This window comes from Phoca vitulina, unplaced genomic scaffold, assembly GCF_004348235.1.
Source record: "Phoca vitulina isolate PV1807 unplaced genomic scaffold, GSC_HSeal_1.0 scaffold13, whole genome shotgun sequence".
Lineage (NCBI taxonomy): Eukaryota > Metazoa > Chordata > Mammalia > Carnivora > Phocidae > Phoca > Phoca vitulina.
The window spans coordinates 9972700-9986205 of record NW_022589716.1 but is presented as its reverse complement, the minus strand read 5'-3'; the positions used below and the strand labels follow the sequence as shown (position 1 = coordinate 9986205).

Sequence of the window (13506 nt, the reverse complement as noted above, 5' to 3'; positions counted from 1 at the left end):
TAGTGGCTAGTGGGCTTGTACCCAGCAAGCTTTGCAGCAGAGCCTGGAGACTACAACAGGGATGCCACAGGGGAGTCACAGTTGGGACGGGTGGCCCGCCCCGCTCAGACCCCACAGACCGCAGTCCTTCGGCCTGTCCTCCCAGGGGTCTCTGCTGCCCACACTGCGTGTGACAAAGCCAAGCTCAACCTTCCTCAGCTCCTGTTTCAGTGAGACAGGTGCTGAGTGTGTCCTGCAGAGAAGGGTATGGGGAACCCCTGTGGAGTCCTAGAGCTCGGGCCGCAGCCTGACCCCACTCCTTTTCCCGGCAGCTCTGAGTCTTTGCTCTGAGGGAAAACACACGGAGAACCCACAGTGTGGTTCTTTTTATTTGCAGTCCTTCTCGCTTCACCCCACAGAAAAGACACTCAAGAGCTTGGCAGAGGGGCTGCCCGCTGTGGGGGAAGACCAAGAATAGCAAACGGGCCAAGGGGCTCATCCCAGTCCTCAGGGTTAGCTGCTGTCATGGCAGAAAGGGGGGAGAGGAGAGAGCCCCCATCTGCCAGTCTGGCTGGGGGAACGAACACAGAGCAGAGGCCCTGAGTATGAGGTGTCAGGGTCACCCAGGCAGCCAGCACCAAGGAGAGAAGGGGCCCTCAGGCCTGCTGAGGCCTTGGGGACCAACCCTGGTCTGCCCCAGGCTGCTACCCCGTAGGTCTCCTCTGTACTCCTACAACATGACCTACACCATCACCGCGGCCGCAGCAACAGGAGGTGAGCGTCCATGACGTTGGTGCCAGTCAGCCCCGTGTGCAGCAGGTGCACCCCGCCGCGGAAGCAGCGGAAGAACGTATGTGAGTCACTGCGGGACAGGAAGGAGGCCACGTCCAGGCCCTCAGCGGCAGCCTGGCTGGCAAGCTCAGGCACGACCCACGCCCCAGCTGCCTCCGTGGGCCCATCCTGCCCATCGGTGCCACCACTCAAAAACAGCACATCCACGGGCCCCAGCGGCCACCGTCCCAGCTCTGCTCCAACACGCAGAGCCAGTTCCTGGTTCCGGCCACCCTTTCCAGAGCCCTGCAACTGCACGGTGGGCTCGCCACCAGCCAGCAGGCAGATGGGGCCCTCAGCCCCCACCACGGTCTCCAGAGCCTCCTTTAGCCGCAGGTCCGGGAGCTGGAGCTCAGCTGCCAGCTCGTGGAGTTGTTCCTCCTGCTCCACGGTGGCTGCAGTCCCAGGCAGGGTGAGGTGGGCTCCAGCCACTCGGGCGAGCAGCCCGTAGAACTGGGCCACGCTTTTCACATCGCCCTGTATGGCTGCACTCAGCACCACGGCCCGGTACCCCAGCGCCTCGGCCCGCTGCTGGGCTTCAGCCAGTGCCAGTGCGTTGGAGCCGATGATCACGTTGAGCACGTGGCCACAGGTGTGTGGCCCGTGAGGGTCAGAGTCAGCCCGAGCCAGCACAGTCTTCACGGAACGTGGCAGGGCTGCACGAAGGCCGTAGCGATTGAGGATGTGCAGGCAATCTTGCACGTTGTGGACGCTGGCCACTGTGGGGCCGCTGGCGATCACCTCCACTGGGTCCCCCACCACGTCTGACAGAATCAGGCTCACCACCTGGGGAGGCGGCACAGAGGCAAGGCTCAGTCCCTCCGGGTCCTCACCCCACAGCCATCGAGAACAAGCAGCTACCCATCCCCTGCCATGTGTCCACACAGCCTCAGACGGCCCCGGTGTGTTTCCTCACCCTTTCCTAACCCCTCTCCAGGGGGTCTGCAGAACACGTGCCATTTGGACACCCCACCCCCATCCGCTCGGAGGCCCCTCCCAGCCAGCTCCGTGGATTCCTACGCCAGGCCCCTGCCAATTTGTATGCCGTTCCAGGCTTTTGTCTCCCTGGCACATGTGGTCTGGCTCCAGCAGCCCAGGGCTGCCTAGGGTAGCAAGGACCCACGCACCTGGGCAGGGTAGGCAGCCTGCGCCAGCCCCCCACCCTTGAGCTGGGACAGCGCCTTCCGGATGGTGTTCAGCTCCTGGATGTTGGCCCCGCGGGCTGCCAGCAGCTTGGTGAGTGTCTGCTTTTCCTCCAGTGTCACGGGGGGGATAGGCGCGGGCAGCAAGGCTGAGCCTCCACCTGCAGAGACAGTGAAGAAGTTGGGCAGAGGGGATAAGACTGCAAAGGAACCTCCCCACTTAAGGAAGCAGGCAGGAAGTACCCACGTTAGGGAAGGGGCTGCTGGAAAGGTGGGGTTAGGGTGCCCCCGTGTGGACATGCAGGGACCGTGCGTACAGTCACCACACCCTGGGCTGTGCCCTGCCTTGGAGCCCAGGTCCCAGCAGGCACTAGAAGAACTATTCACATTAAGAGCTTGGAATAGAGGGTAGACCAGGAGGAGACAGCGAGACCAAGGATGGGCTCCGTGGGAGCTAGAGACCTGGGTTCTAGCCCCAGATCACACTGGCACAGATAACAGAAACAGCAGGGACGTTTCACCCCTGCGACACCCTGAGTTATATGCTCCCTATATGCCCTCTTATGGTCGCCAAACAAGGTCATTCTGGGGAGGACCCCCAGCTCGGAGGAGGCCAGATAACCTGCCCAGGGCCACCCAGAGGTCAGCCATCCAGGCTCTTTACTGCCTCCCTTGCTCTGTGACCTGGGGGCTCAGACCAACCATCTCTCGCAGACCTGATATTTGGGACCACCACCACCGCCCCCTAAACTGTCCTGAGCCAATCTGGCACCCACACCTGAGATGAGTACAAGCAGCAGATCGTCAGCTGTGAGACCTTCAGCCAGCTGCCGGATGGCCAGTGCAGCCCGAAGTGCATCACGGTCTGGCAGGTTGTCCTCTGCACCCTCGAATACCTGGACACGGCTGTGTGGCTTCAGCAGCATCTCCCTGAAGAGAGAGAGAGAGAGAACAGACAGCAGGAGATGGGGCAGGTTCCCCTCCTCCCACCTGATTTCTCAGCTGTATAGGTGAAGAATGCCAACTGACACCCATCCCGGAGCCAGTCCAGACCCAGAAGAAAAGGGATGCTGGTGAGGGAGGGAGGCCTGACTGATCCAGCGCTGAGTTCGGGCCTCGCTTCCCCCCCACCTGGGGACAGTGGGCAGCAGCCCCCCAAGGCTCCTTACTGCTTGCCAGCATGCTCCATGGCAGCTCGGATCCCCTTGGGCACGCTGATCACACCTTGCACGAGATGCTGGCCCAGGAGCTCCTCAGCTGCAGCGGCCATGCCCAGCACAGCCTTGCCAAAGCCCACCAGGTGGAGGTTTTGCCGCAGTTGAAAGCTCCGGTCCCGCACCTTCAGCAGCCCGCCACTGGGATCCAAGGACAGTGCCCGGTGCAGCATGGGGCCTGGGAGCATGGCACCCACAGTGCTCTCGAAGAGCTGCTGAGCCTGCTCTGCCAGGGCCATGCCACTGGCCTGCCGGACCACTGCGCCCCCCGAGAGGAGCGGGCGAAAGGGGGCTCGGGCCACGCAGGGCAGAACCTGCAGGACTGCAGCCATGCCCCACTGCTCTCAGCACCACCGGGCACCCATGGCTGCCTAGGGGGAAGAAAGCACTAGTGAGGCTGCTGCAAGACCAGAGACAGACGCCCCCCCACACACACAGCCACCTCTCTGAGGGCTTGGGGCTGCTGGACCCCACAGCGGCTGCTGCAGTGGGCCAACTGGCAGGCCAAGACTTTCTGAGGCCCTCAGCTGCCTGATCTCACTCCAGTTCTCAGAGCCCAAGCCTGCCACCTACCATGTCCTCCTCTTCTGTAGGCTCTCCTCGAACCCTCTGGACACTCTGTCCTGAGTCCAAAGGTCCTGTTAGCTGAGCCCTCCCCCTAGGCCACCCGCTCTGGCCGGAGAGTTAATCATTCACAGAGGGAGCAATTCCTATCAGTGGGCTCCTGCCCCACCCCTTTTCCACCCCCTGCACTTCTGAGCGTTCCTCCAGGGGCAACACCCCTTTCTGGCACTCCTTCCTTGCCTCTTTACCACTTCTGTTGCCAAGAGGCTGCTGGCTGTCCCGCCGACTGACCCCGAGCCTGAGGACCTGCAGCCTGCTCTACGTCATTAGCTCGCGGATCTGGGCTGGGGAGCCTGGGAAGGCTAGGTTTATGTGGGGAGGCTGCAGGCTCACGGGAGCACTGATAGGCTCAGAGCACATCCTCAGGACACACAGCCTGCGGAATCCCAGCACTCAAGGCCAGTTCAGCAAAAGGTTCAGGTTCAAATGAGAAGTGGCAGCAAAGACTGGCTCATGCTGGGACCTTAGAGAAGTCACTAGACACCACATTGAGGCCACGTATCATGGGGCCCAAGCTGGACAGAAAAGGACACCCTTCCACCTGCTTGGCTGGCCAGACCCAGCCCTGCCAAGAAAACGCCTTTCGCTCCCACATAACAAGTCTTGGGTCACACCACCCGCAGGAGTGAGAGCCGAGTGTCTAGAGCAGGAAAGGCCAGCCTCCCACAGCTGAGGCCAAATAGTCATTTTCCCCACTGGGCAAGGTAAAGGCTAAAGAAGACTTGGGGTGAAGGTCAGGAGGCTGTAAAGGAGTTCAGGGACAATGAAGCCCCAAAGAGATCATCCCTAAAAAAGGCATCCACTTTAGTGATGCCCACCATAAATACCACCAGCTGACTGCAGCAGCAAGCGTGGACAGAGCAGGGGAAGGAGGCTGGGAAACAGGCTCCAGCTCTACCACAAAGACAGCTCCTTTTCTTTCACTGGGCCTCATGTCAAAAATGAGAGGTGGGATGAAAGTAAGACTAGTGCTCTCCCCTTGACATCCTTGGCCTCTCTGATGCTGCCCACTGTTAACACAGAAAACTTGAACCCCAAACACTTTATCCCACACCCAAAAACCTAACAACGTGTAGCCCTCAGTCACTTAGCCAGCATGGTTCTCAGCTTTCCCATAAGACCAATACTGCCTGACTCCAGCCCTGAAAGGGAACACAGAGGGTGCCGCCATGGGGACTCGGAAAATGGGCTCCGCTTTTGCCAGGAAGCCCCTGGGACTGGCCCCACTGGACTAGGAACCAAAAGCAGCTTAGAATCTAACAACAGCTTGACAGCCTGGGTGAACTCTGTACCTGTTTCCCAGATGGACACTAGCCTAGAGGATCCCAGCCTTGCCACGGTATACCAGGGCCCAGGGAAGGGGGTGGTGAGAATGGGGTGTCTTCAAGGCTAAGGTTGCCAGTTAAAATATAGGACGTCCAGTTAAATTTGAACTTCAGATAAACGAGGAATTTAAAATATAAGTATGTTCCATACCATATTTGAACATACCTACACTAAATAACTGTTGCTTATCTGAAATTAAAAATTTAACTAGACGTCCTGTATTTGTATTTGCTAACCAGCCACTCTCTACCCAGGACACCCTCCTAAACGCCCAGGTGCTTCAGAACGAAACGCGGAAACACCGAGAAGACCCTCCTTGACTCCGCCCCGCCACCAAGTGGGACTGGAGCCACTTCCGGCCTTCTCCTGCCTGCACATGCCCCGGAAGTAACGTCAGCCACAGGCCTTTGCCAGGGAAGTGGCTGCCGCGTGATGTCCGGTGGTGACCCGAGGAATAAGTGCCCGCCGCCACCTGGACCGCCACTGCCCCGCCCAAGGACTGCTTCCGTGGGGCCCCGCGCCGTAGCCTCACCGCTCCCCGGCTCAGGGACGCGGCTTCCGGTGCCGGAGACCGGAAGTACTCACGGGAGGGCGGAGCGGAATCCGGAAGTGTAGGGTGGGAGGGGCGGAGTCGGGGTACCGGCGCGAGCTGCGGTGGGACTCCGGTGCGGGGGAAGCAGGGGGTAGAGACTGAGGGCTTGGCTCCGCCCTGAGCTCTGGGAGGCTTGGATGGAATCACCTTCGGGCCTCACTGCCTTCATCTCTGCAATGGGGCAACGAATCCTGACTCACCGATTGCCGTAACCGTCCCCTCCTTTATGCCGTAGGATCCCATCAGTCAGCACATACATTCCTTGCTCCTATTAGGTGCCCGGCACTGGACTGAGCAAACGGGCTGAGAATTACTACTTCCCCACAACCCACCCCTTCTGGAGCCAGATTAAATCATCCTGGCTCTTCCCCAACGCTGTAATCCCCCAACAACTTTGTGTTCGCCTCTCTCCCCCTTGGCCAACCTAGTAACAGCTCGGACTCGGAAAGTTCTATTCCGTGATCCTTGAACACACAAGCTGTGTGAACAACGAATGACCCTGGGCCTCCCTGACTCTCCGCTCTCAGCCTGTGTCCACCCTTGAGCTCGACTTGATGCCCTCCCACATTCAAAAGACAAGTTCTGACCAGATTCTAAAGACACGAAAGAGTGCACTTTTTTTAACTGATGTTTTCTTGGGGAGAGAGGGAAGGGAGTTACATCACAAATCACACAGCAGACTTTCTAAAAATCTTAAAACATATCCCCCCCTCGCTTTTGCAATTGCCACATCTCTCCATATCGTGCTCTGCTCTCCCGAACTCCTACCTCCTTCCTAGCTGTTTGCCTGGATTTTTCTTTCCCTTTATAATAGAGGACCTTTTTTCCCTATCATTCTCTCCCAAACTTCCCCACTCCATCGTCAAAACAAAGGCACTTCTTTAGATGTGGGGAGATTGTAAATACTTAAAAGTTTGGCTTTTCTTTGCTTATAGTAAGAAGTCTTTATCAATTGTGAATTTATTCATTCCTCCATCATTCAAGGGACATTTCCTGACCTATGTGGGTCAAATGGTATAGCTACTGGGATGAATAAGAAGTGGTACTTTTAGTTAGGAATTTTACTCTGCTTTTGTAATGACAGTCCCACACTGCCGGAAGGAATGTGTATTTGAGGACCTTTTCCATTATTTACTGCCAGAGACTCATGAACAGACACCATTTACTATGCCAGTGCTGTTCTTCTGTCAGACTGCAAGCAGGAATATACCCATTTGTGAAATCCCCCATCCCAACCCACAGCTACTCACAAGATGTATTTAACATCAAGGTTTAGATGCCCACTGGACTGTGAGTTCTTAGAAGGTGATGACTTGGTCTAATTCATATTTGCATCTCTACTGCCTTACATAGGACCAGGCACTAATAAAAGCTGGGATTTCTAATTCCCCCCCGCCTTTCTTTCTTTCTTTTTTTAATGAATTAACAAGAGAACAGTGAAGTACTCAGCTGCAAAGTGCTGCAGACCCAAGGTGGAAAGAATTTCACAAAAGGAAAAGAGATGGTGGTGAATAGAAGGTGAAGCCTTCATGAAGCAGTGGGATTTAAGTCTAAGAAAACAATTAGGCTCATTAGACTGTAGACACATACCTTGAGAGTAGGCGTGAATATGTCTATCATCTTTTTTTAACAATGTTAACTATTTTATTTTTTCTAAGATTTTATTTATTTATTTACTTGAGAGAGAGAGAAAGCATGAGCAGAGGGAGGGGCAGATAGCAGACTCTCTGCTGAGTGTGGAGCCCAAAACACTCCATCCCAGGGCTTCATCCCAGGACCCTGAGATCAAACCCGGAGGGGAAGCCAGATGCTTAACTGATCGAGCCACCCAGACACCCCTGTCTATAGTCTTTTTAAGTGCACTTGGGCAATAAGTATCAATGTCTAAAATGTGACAGGCGACTTCAGTCCAGGGAAATAACTGGATGTATAGACAAAAATAATGTAGGGGTGGGACGCCTGGGTGGCTCAATTGGTTGAGCATCCATCTGACTCTTGATTTCGGCTCAGGTCATGATCTCATGGGTTGTGAGATCGAGCTCCACGTAAGGCGCGTACATGCTCTTTCTCTCTAAAAATAAATAAATAAATCTTAAAAAAAAAAAAAGATGAGGTAGGGGAGGAAAAAACCTTTTCCCTCTATTCTCTTAGGTTCAGTGGCTGAGGCCCTGGGACAAACTAAACCGACGGAAGACAGATTAAAGGAGAAAAAAGTTTATTTAAAAGTATATGGGGGGAGGGGGCTCACAGAAATGAAGTAAAAACCCCAAAGAAGCCATTAGGCCTGAGAGCTTATATACCATTTTTAACAAAGAGCGATAAATTTGAGAGATGTGATAAGACAAAAGGAGTTCGAACTTCTCGGGGCAGTAAATTGTGGGAAAGTAAATATATGGGGGAAACTAATGGAAGATAAGGATTACTGTAGTAAGATTTGTTTGTACAGATTCATCTTGGCCTTGGCTCTCCATCTCCTGGTACAGGCAGGACTCCTTTCTCATGGGAAATTTATGTTCTGCTTTTGGGTAGGAAGGAGGAGGACAGGGAGCCTTTTCTGCATCTATTCTCAAATGCCTTCAACTCAAAATAATCCTTATGCCAAAGTGACATATTTTGGGGTGGCATATTCTGATCCCCTTCAAATGGACATGAGATATTCAGCCCAGAGTTGTTAGGAGTATAAAGCAATCTAAAAACTCATTGATAAGAGAATTTATACAAATAAGTTATAGTACTTTTTTTTTTTTTAAAGATTTTATTTATTTGAGAGAGGATGAGAAGAGAGAGAGAGAGCACATGAGAGGGGGGAGGGTCAGAGGGAGAAGCAGACTCCCTGCTGAGCAGGGAGCCCGATGCGGGACTCGATCCCGGGACTCCAGGATCATGACCTGAGCCGAAGGCAGTCGCTTAACCAACTGAGCCACCCAGGCGCCCAAGTTATAGTACTTCTAAACAGACATTAAAAATGGTATTCTAATGTTACTAAGGTTTACATACATGTTACTTTTTGCAATGCTATTTTATGTTTTTAAAAAAACTATTGAAGGGCACCTGAGTGGCTCAGTTGTTAAGCATCTGCCTTTGGCTCAGGTCATGATCCCAGGGTCCTGGGATCGAGTCCCACATCAGGCTCCTTGCTCGGCGGGAAGCCTGCTTTTCCCTCTCCCTCTCCCGCTCCTTGTGTTCTTGCTCTTGTTATCTCTGTCTCTGTCAAATAAATAAATAAATCTTTAAAAATAAAAATAAAAATAAAATAAAAAAACTATTGAAAAGACCATTTAAGGGGCGCCTGGCTGGCTCAGTCGGTAGAGCACATGACTTATGATCTCAGGATTGTGAGTTCAAGCCCCCCGTTGGGTGTAGAGCTTACTTTAAAAAAAAAAAAAAAAGACTATTTAAGTCAAATATAAACCTTCCCCATTATTCAAGCAAGCCGAAGGAGAGAAGGCAATGTACTAGGGTAACATTACTCATACCTTATTGAGGGAGGGTTTACTGAATTTATTCATTCAGATTAAGCTTTAATTTAAATGTTCCCATTTAGAGGAAAGGAGAAAGTCATTTCTGGGTGATGTTAGGTCATCAGTGACCAGGGGAAGGTGGCAGTAATGGTACCCATTCTCCACTAACAGTGCTGAATCTCAGGAGTTCAACATGGATAAAGTACTTGGTCCCTATGACTCTGAAATCACCCTCCCACTCCGGCATACAAGCTCAAGAGGGTCATTGGGGTAGTGAATGGTACAAATTCGTGAGAACAGCGCTCAGCCTTGGGCTTTCTGACTTGGAACTTTGCTATAAATAAGTCCTGCTTGTCGAAGAAGCTGATTACACATGACTGCAGCCATCTGAGGTTTCAGATGCCTGAGGAGGTCTGGAGTGTTACTGCAAGCTGTCAGTCCAGCAGAGCCAGCCATCCCCCTAAATTACCTGCTCCTCTATCGACATTCACCCTGCTATCCTCCAATCTCAAACCACGGTGGTGGTTACTAGCTCTATTTACCACCTAAGTCCAGTTCTCTCCCCCTCCAGCACTTCCTGGCCCCCTTGTAGTTGAGAAGGGTCATTCAACTAATTCTGGCCAATGAGTAGCAAATGGAAGTGGTGTGATTCATTTCTGGGCAGTTAACTGCCCAAGTGAGGCCTTCCTGAGCATTTTCCCTTTGGACTTGGCCAACCGACAACATTCAAGATGGTGGCTTCTTTGCCAACCTAAGACCTGAGTGACTGATGGGAAGAGCCACCCTGCCAACCTAGAAAGGACAGGTATTGAAAGTGGAAAATAAACCTTTGATGTTTAAAGCCACTAAGATGTGGGAGAGAAAAAAAAAAAAAAAGCCACAAAATGTGAGGGTTTGTGTTATTGCAGCATAACTCAGCCTATGCTGGTTGATATGCACACTTTATCCTGTTGCAACTTGGTTTCAGAAATCAGGACCTGCATCTTAGAATCTTGATCTACTCTTGATACCTTTATCATCTGGAAAATGTTGGTTCTCACTGGCATTCATCTTGCTAGATGCACCAAGAGCTGAAGAACATCTTGCTGTGCATTCATAAATTCAGGAGAGTCTTGTGCACTAATCAATACCACAAGGCAGGAGCACAAAGCAGAAAGCAGCTTCCCTGAAGAGAAATTCTTTGCATCTGTCTTGGGTTTCTGTGGCACGGCAGATTTTTAGTCCATCAGTTCATGTGGTTTCTGGAGTCTTCCTCCTTTACTGCATTTTAATTGTGACTAGACAAAGATAAATGATAGCAAGAATTCAGGACCAGCAAGAAATGTAAGATTGATGTAGAACCAAAAATAGTGAATAGGAACGTTTTCAGTCTTTTCTCCAGTAAGATGCACTCAGTTTGGGGATTCAATCAAGAAAGTATTGTGAATTATTATACTGCATCCATAAGAGAACCTGTAAAATGTTCTGCCACCTTAAAATCCACTGTGAAGGGGCACCTGGGTGGCTCAGTCGTTAAATGTCTGACTTGAGCTCAGGTCATGATCCCAGGGTCCTGGGATCGAGCCTGGGATCAGCGGGAAGCCTACTTCTCCTTCTCCCACTCCCCCTGCTTGTGTTCCCTCTCTTGCTGTCTCTCTCTGTCAAATAAATAAATATTTTTTTAAAAATCCACTGTGAAAATAAAGTAGTGATTTTTTAAATTTATTTATGCAAAACCTGAGATAAGTCAGAGGCTCTCTGTCCTCAACTCGAGGTAGCTGCCTCCTCAGGGAGGCACTCCTGGTGTCTCTGGCCTCCCTTCCCACTTGTCTTTGACATCCTGGGCCTTTTCCTTAGCATTCAGCCCCTAATGCCTCACAGAGTTGGCACTGAGGGGTAGAAGAGCGCCCTTTTCAGGGTTTCCAGGGCCAGCTCTGCAGTGACCTTCCACCCTCCACCCCGGCCCTTGTCTCTGCAGTGCTGGACACTTCTCTGGGGCAGGCCCAAGGTGGGGTGCTCTGGGAGATGCAGAGCTCTGATGTGGGGATGCGGGAGTGAAGGGCCACTCAGTGGGAGAGGGTCAGGAGGTAGAAACCCTTCACAGCTATTTTTCTTGGAAGGAGGTGTGGGGGATCCAAACAATGCACCCAGAAGAAGCTCAGCTGTGACCGAGGAGGGGCTGCTGAAGCACGAGAGGCTGAGTTATCAGAAAGGGTTTTTAAGCCTTTTCAAACAGTTCTGTAGGCTTAGAGGCAGAGGCCCTGGGGCTCTATGCAGTCCTTCCTGGATCTGGGCAGTCTAGGCTTATCTGGGAAGAACCCATCCCTTCCTTCCAGAACAAAAAGGCATTGTCTACCAACAATTGACTTTTTAAAATGTGAATGATTACCTACCCTTTGCCCTAGAAACAGGGCTGGAAGTTTCCAGTTAGAAATCCAGACTCTAGGCTTATTGGCTGTGTGACTCTGGGAAAGTTACTTAACCTCTCAGAACCTCAGCCTTCATCACTAAAATGGGGTTGAGCATTAAATAAACAAGTGTTTAAAGTGCCTGCAGGGGGCACCTGGGTGGCTCAGTCGGTTAAGCATCCAACTCTTGATCTCAGCTCAGGTCTTGATCTCAGGGGTTCCAAGTTCAAGCCCCACGTTGGGCTTGGGGGCTCTGCCTTCGGCTCAGGTCATGATCCCAAGGTCCTGGGATCGAGCCCCATGTTGGGCTCCCTGCTTTGCGGGGAGCCTGCTTCTCCTTCTCCCCCACTTGTGCTCTCTAGCTCTCTGTGTCTCTCAAATAAATAAATGAAATCTTTAAAAAAAATATTTAAAAAAAATAAAGTGTATGTAGAAAGTCTCCAACTTGTGGCTGGGCCAGCTTTGTGGGTATGTGGCCTGTGCAATTCACACAGGGAACCAAGGTCAGAAGGGTTCCACACTTGAATATTGAATATTGTCGAATATTCTACTGTTGCTGTCTTGCATTCCTTAAATTTTTTGAGAGGGTGTCCATATTTGTATTTTGTCCTGGGCTGTGAAAATTATGTAGTCGATCATGCTACCAGGGGGAAGATGCCCTCCTTTCAGATCCCTCTGGTCCTGGAGCTCAGGACCTCTCTGAAGAATTCCAGCAAGTGGCCACATGTTAGGAGTGCCCGAGCTCCATGCTGGAGGGACTAGGGGAAGCAGAGGCGGCACTGCGCTTCCTGAGTGAGCAATGCTGAGGCTGTCCTGAGAAAGTCTGAGCCCCCTGCTAGGACAGGCACATCCTTGCCACTTGGCCCAGGAGAGCTCTTTAAGCAAGAGACCTAGAAACCCTCGGCTGGGCTCATTCAGTAGCCGAGGGCCAGGCTGATCACTTGGGGAACAGAACGCTGCAGGTAATTCAGGCAGGGTACAAGCCACATGAATTAGATGAAATCAGCCCGGGGTTCCTTGGGGAAAAAAATCAAATGTTCTAATCGTCTAATATGCTTTAAAAAAAAAAAAAAAGATTTTATTTATTTGACAGAGAGAGCATAAGCAGAGGGAGAGGGAGAAGCAGGCTCCCCACTGAGCAGGGAGCCCGATGCGGGACTTGATCCCAGGACCCTGAGATCATGACCCGAGCCGAAGGCAGCCGCTCAACCGACTGAGCCACCCAGGCGTCCCTAAAATGCTTTTAAGTATATATTAATTTGATCAACAGAAGGAAAAACAAAAAAAAAACAAAAAACCAGTAGAAAATATGTTTCACTGAATGAAAGCACTGCTAAGGTGCCTTTAATGCCGCAGAAGAGATTTGTAACTTCCATTTGGTGTAAAATGTTACCTCCACTGATGGCCATCATTATTTCCTCTTGGTGGTAAGTGAAATGAAGCATTCATTTAGTGAATCAGGCAATTTGTCAGGTACGAAGTGGTTCTATGCGAACTGAGTGTGACAGCTGAAGCGTGATGTACAGTCACCATGGGATGCAATTGTGTTCCAGCATTCTGCTCTTCCTCTGTGGCAATTATGTCCACACACACACACCCTTCCCAGAGAAGAGCCACCCAACTCTAGGTATTGTGAGGGCTGGTTTTAAGAAGTTGAGGGGGAGTTTAGAAAACAACACCCCTAGGGGTGCCTGGGTGGCTTAGTCATTAAGCGTCTGCCTTCGGCTCAGGTCATGATCCCAAAGTCCTGGGATTGAGCCCCGCATCGGGCTCCCTGCTCGGTGGGAAGCCTGCTTCTCCCTCTCCCACTCCCCCTGCTTGTGTTCTTCTCTCTGTCAAATAAAATCTTTTAAAAAGAACCACCCCCCCCCAACAAAGTATGCCGCTTTGACATGTAGATTGTTTTGAGCTGAAGGCAATTAAGACCTAGCCGACTCAGGAAAAGCTTCT

The 13506-nt window shown here is 51.7% G+C and overlaps 1 protein-coding gene across 7 annotated transcripts in view; it reads right to left on the bottom strand.

Annotated features, from left to right (window-relative positions):
* Positions 1-355: 355 nt before the first annotated feature.
* The window catches only part of GLYCTK (glycerate kinase), a 32887-nt gene continuing 19736 nt past the window's right edge, over positions 356-13506 (bottom strand). For 3 of the 7 annotated variants that reach the window (XM_032411407.1, XM_032411408.1, XM_032411409.1), the window contains exons 3-8: positions 10180-10446; positions 5702-5879; positions 3122-3537; positions 2731-2882; positions 1938-2113; positions 356-1596 (exon numbers count right to left, since the gene is read on the bottom strand). In XM_032411407.1, the coding sequence (XP_032267298.1) occupies positions 730-1596; positions 1938-2113; positions 2731-2882; positions 3122-3498 (1572 nt within the window). In that variant the 5' untranslated portion in view covers positions 3499-3537; positions 5702-5879; positions 10180-10446 and the 3' untranslated portion in view covers positions 356-729. The other 4 variants (XM_032411410.1, XM_032411411.1, XM_032411413.1 and 1 more) reach the window with 4 other exon arrangements.